The sequence below is a fragment of the Mustela nigripes genome, chromosome X, assembly GCF_022355385.1.
Source record: "Mustela nigripes isolate SB6536 chromosome X, MUSNIG.SB6536, whole genome shotgun sequence".
NCBI classification, from domain to species: Eukaryota; Metazoa; Chordata; class Mammalia; order Carnivora; family Mustelidae; genus Mustela; species Mustela nigripes.
Window position 1 is genome coordinate 36,605,832 of NC_081575.1, and position 2,813 is coordinate 36,608,644.

The following is a 2,813-nucleotide window of genomic DNA, read 5'->3' on the forward strand; positions in this document are numbered from 1 at the left end:
AAAAAAAAAAAAAAACCTGGCACCCAGAGGCTTGAATGTTTTGTCCAAAGCCACAATCATACAGTGACAGAATACCAAGATTATTTCATTTCTGCTTTAAAGTCTAGTTGGGTCTTTTTTGCCAGGGCCATCTTTAAACAAAATTCATATTTTGGTGCAACTCAATCCTGGAACGTGACAGGGAGGGAGGAAAAAGGTAAAGAAACTGCACGTATAATGGAGGTTTCGTTGTCATGACCACATTTGGACTTACTTTTCACTTGGTTTGGGGGAAGCTCATGATTCCGGATTTTTGTAATACATCTGCCATTATCTAAGTTTTTGAAAGTCTAGTAATAGTAATAACACAGATATAAAATGCACATTTTCCCTCTCTAAATGAATTTGTTGACTAGCAGCTTCTTTCTGCAAACTTGCTCTTTAAACATCAACAGTTTCTTTAAATCTCTTCTTTGGTTTGGGACAAACCCAATGGCCTTGGATGATAAAATCATAGTTTCTTTGGGAAAAGGGTTTGTGGTCCCTTCTATTAACCTCTGACATGAATTAGCTTCATGTCAGCAGAGGCCAGTCTTTAGGGTCCAAGTGCTCAATTAAAGCTTGTCCTTTTCTCAGGGGTACTCTCTTTGAACCATTAACCCCCGTGAAAGCAGATCTTTCTTGTTCTCGGAACTTCCAGGGATCCTGTGTTTTTTACAATAGCTGCATATGAATTTCTGTGGTCTGAGGTTTGCTCAGGGCCCAGGCTCTCTTTGGTTACTATGGCAACCTGCCCTCCCAACCAGCTGCCATTTCCTTTATTCCTGGCACAGAATGAGTCTTAAGCCTTTTAGATATCCCACAAGCAGAATCAAGATAAAGAACAACACGCGCACACACACACACACAAACCATGAACAGCTTATTCAATAAACAACTTGTTGATTTCCCTACACAAGAAGCCACGTGCAACAAAATAAACTTTCCCCGACATCAACATCCAAGGGTTTACTGAGATCCACTAAAGCCTGTCGTCAGCCTGGCTTTACGGAGTGGGGATTCGACTCTGCATTTCTACATCTGTGAACTGAGGGACACTTTCGGTGCTCTCAGAAGTGATGGGTGAGATGACATGTTTGAGCCGAAGGAGCATCGTGAAGAGCAGGATGAGGAGAATGGCCAGGAGGCTCAGGAATAAGCCCACATACATGTAGAGGTTGGAATACTTATCTGAGGTGGTGTCGACCTCTGTTGCCAGGGTGGGGAAATGGGCCCGGCCAGTGAGATTTCCATGGTACCTGAAATGCACCTCCGTCATCACTCAAGACTTCTGTGGGTATCTGTTTCTCTTTGCCTTCTATTGCCCTCAAGGCATTCCACAGTCACTCAGACCGTCTCTGAATACACTGGAGGTGTTCTAATAATCTTACACAAAGCAGTTACGACTTGAACCAAGTCAGTGGTGCACAAGCAGGAAAATGGTGATGTTCTAATTTGGCAATGGCCACACTCTGTCCAGCACCCCTATCCCTCAATAGGTTTTGTCAGAAATTCTTAATCATTAAAAAATATATATATAAATAACTCTTATTTTCCACAGTCCTACTCTCATACTGATTAAAACAAATAATGGTGAAACTGCTCTATAATACTGGTATGGGCACAAGAGATCACAGAGTGTGATATCAGGCTTTTACTCTACTTTGATGGTAGGAGAAAGGTTCTCTCTTTTACCTACGGTTCATCTAAGTGTGCACACTAATCACGTGGATTTAACTGGGTTCTTCTGTGAGGAGACTTTCTAAAGGATTTTGTGTATTTCAGGCTAAGCATATCTGAATTTTCACCCTTCTTGTCTCTCAGAGTCTCCCCTCAGGATGGAGCAGGTAAGGTTCCTGCCCAGCTGCCATGGCTTGAGGGCTGTAAGTCGAGAGAACGTGTGTTGACGTCCCTCACTGTAGGCTGCAGGGAACGTGTTGGGTAATTCTCAGAAGGAGGAGACCTCAGAGATGCCCGCAGCACTCTGTCCAGGCTCAGAAGATTTGACTTTTAAGATTCTTCAACAGATTTATACTCCTGAAAATCAAAAACAAAAACAGAAGATTTAGGTATCTAAGAGAAACAGATGTCAATTTCTTTTGGGATACAAATTAAGGGACATGTTGCAAAAATGTTTGTTAAGGGCAAAGTAGTTTTAAAATGATATCCTGAGTTTTCAATTTGCATGCCTTTTGCTAAGTGGTAAATGGTTATTAAAGAAAGGAAAAATTCAGATCACTGTACAGCAACTAATAGCTAGGTTAGATTAGGATGGTATTTTCCAAACTAATTGGTCATAAGATTTACCCAAGGTACTTAATAAAATAAAGACCAAGGGCCCCAAAGTAGAATTCCTAAATCATAACCTCCATAGTAGGGGCCTGGAAACCACTCTAGAGAGTCAGATTTTATTGGTCTGGGGTGGGGTCCAAATACTGGTATTTTTTAAGAGCTCCCAAGTGACTCTCACATTGCAGCCAAGATGAGAACTGCTGCTCTGGTTTAACCAGGAGATTTTAGCGCTGAAATAAAGAAGACCTAGGGGTGCCTGGTAGAGCATGTGACTGTTGATCTCAGGGTTATGAGATCAAGCCACACGTTGGGCATGGAGCTTACTTAAAAAAATAAAATAAAGAAGACCCAAATCTAAGGCTTCATTTTTCAAACTCCAGGTCCCCCTGCCATGATTCACTTTAATGAATCATAGAATTTTTAGGAACGCAGGCTTCCCCCAACTTTGTTTTTGTGTTTTTTCTCTCTCATTTAGGTCTGTGGAGTGGGGATGTACTTTTTTA

The 2,813-nt window shown here is 41.6% G+C and overlaps 1 protein-coding gene across 1 annotated transcript; it reads right to left on the reverse strand.

Annotated features, from left to right (window-relative positions):
- Positions 1-1,024: 1,024 nt before the first annotated feature.
- Positions 1,025-1,297, reverse strand: SERTM2 (serine rich and transmembrane domain containing 2). The gene has a single exon (XM_059385563.1). It carries the CDS (start codon positions 1,295-1,297, stop codon positions 1,025-1,027), a length of 273 nt encoding a protein of 90 aa, XP_059241546.1.
- Positions 1,298-2,813: the final 1,516 nt, after the last annotated feature.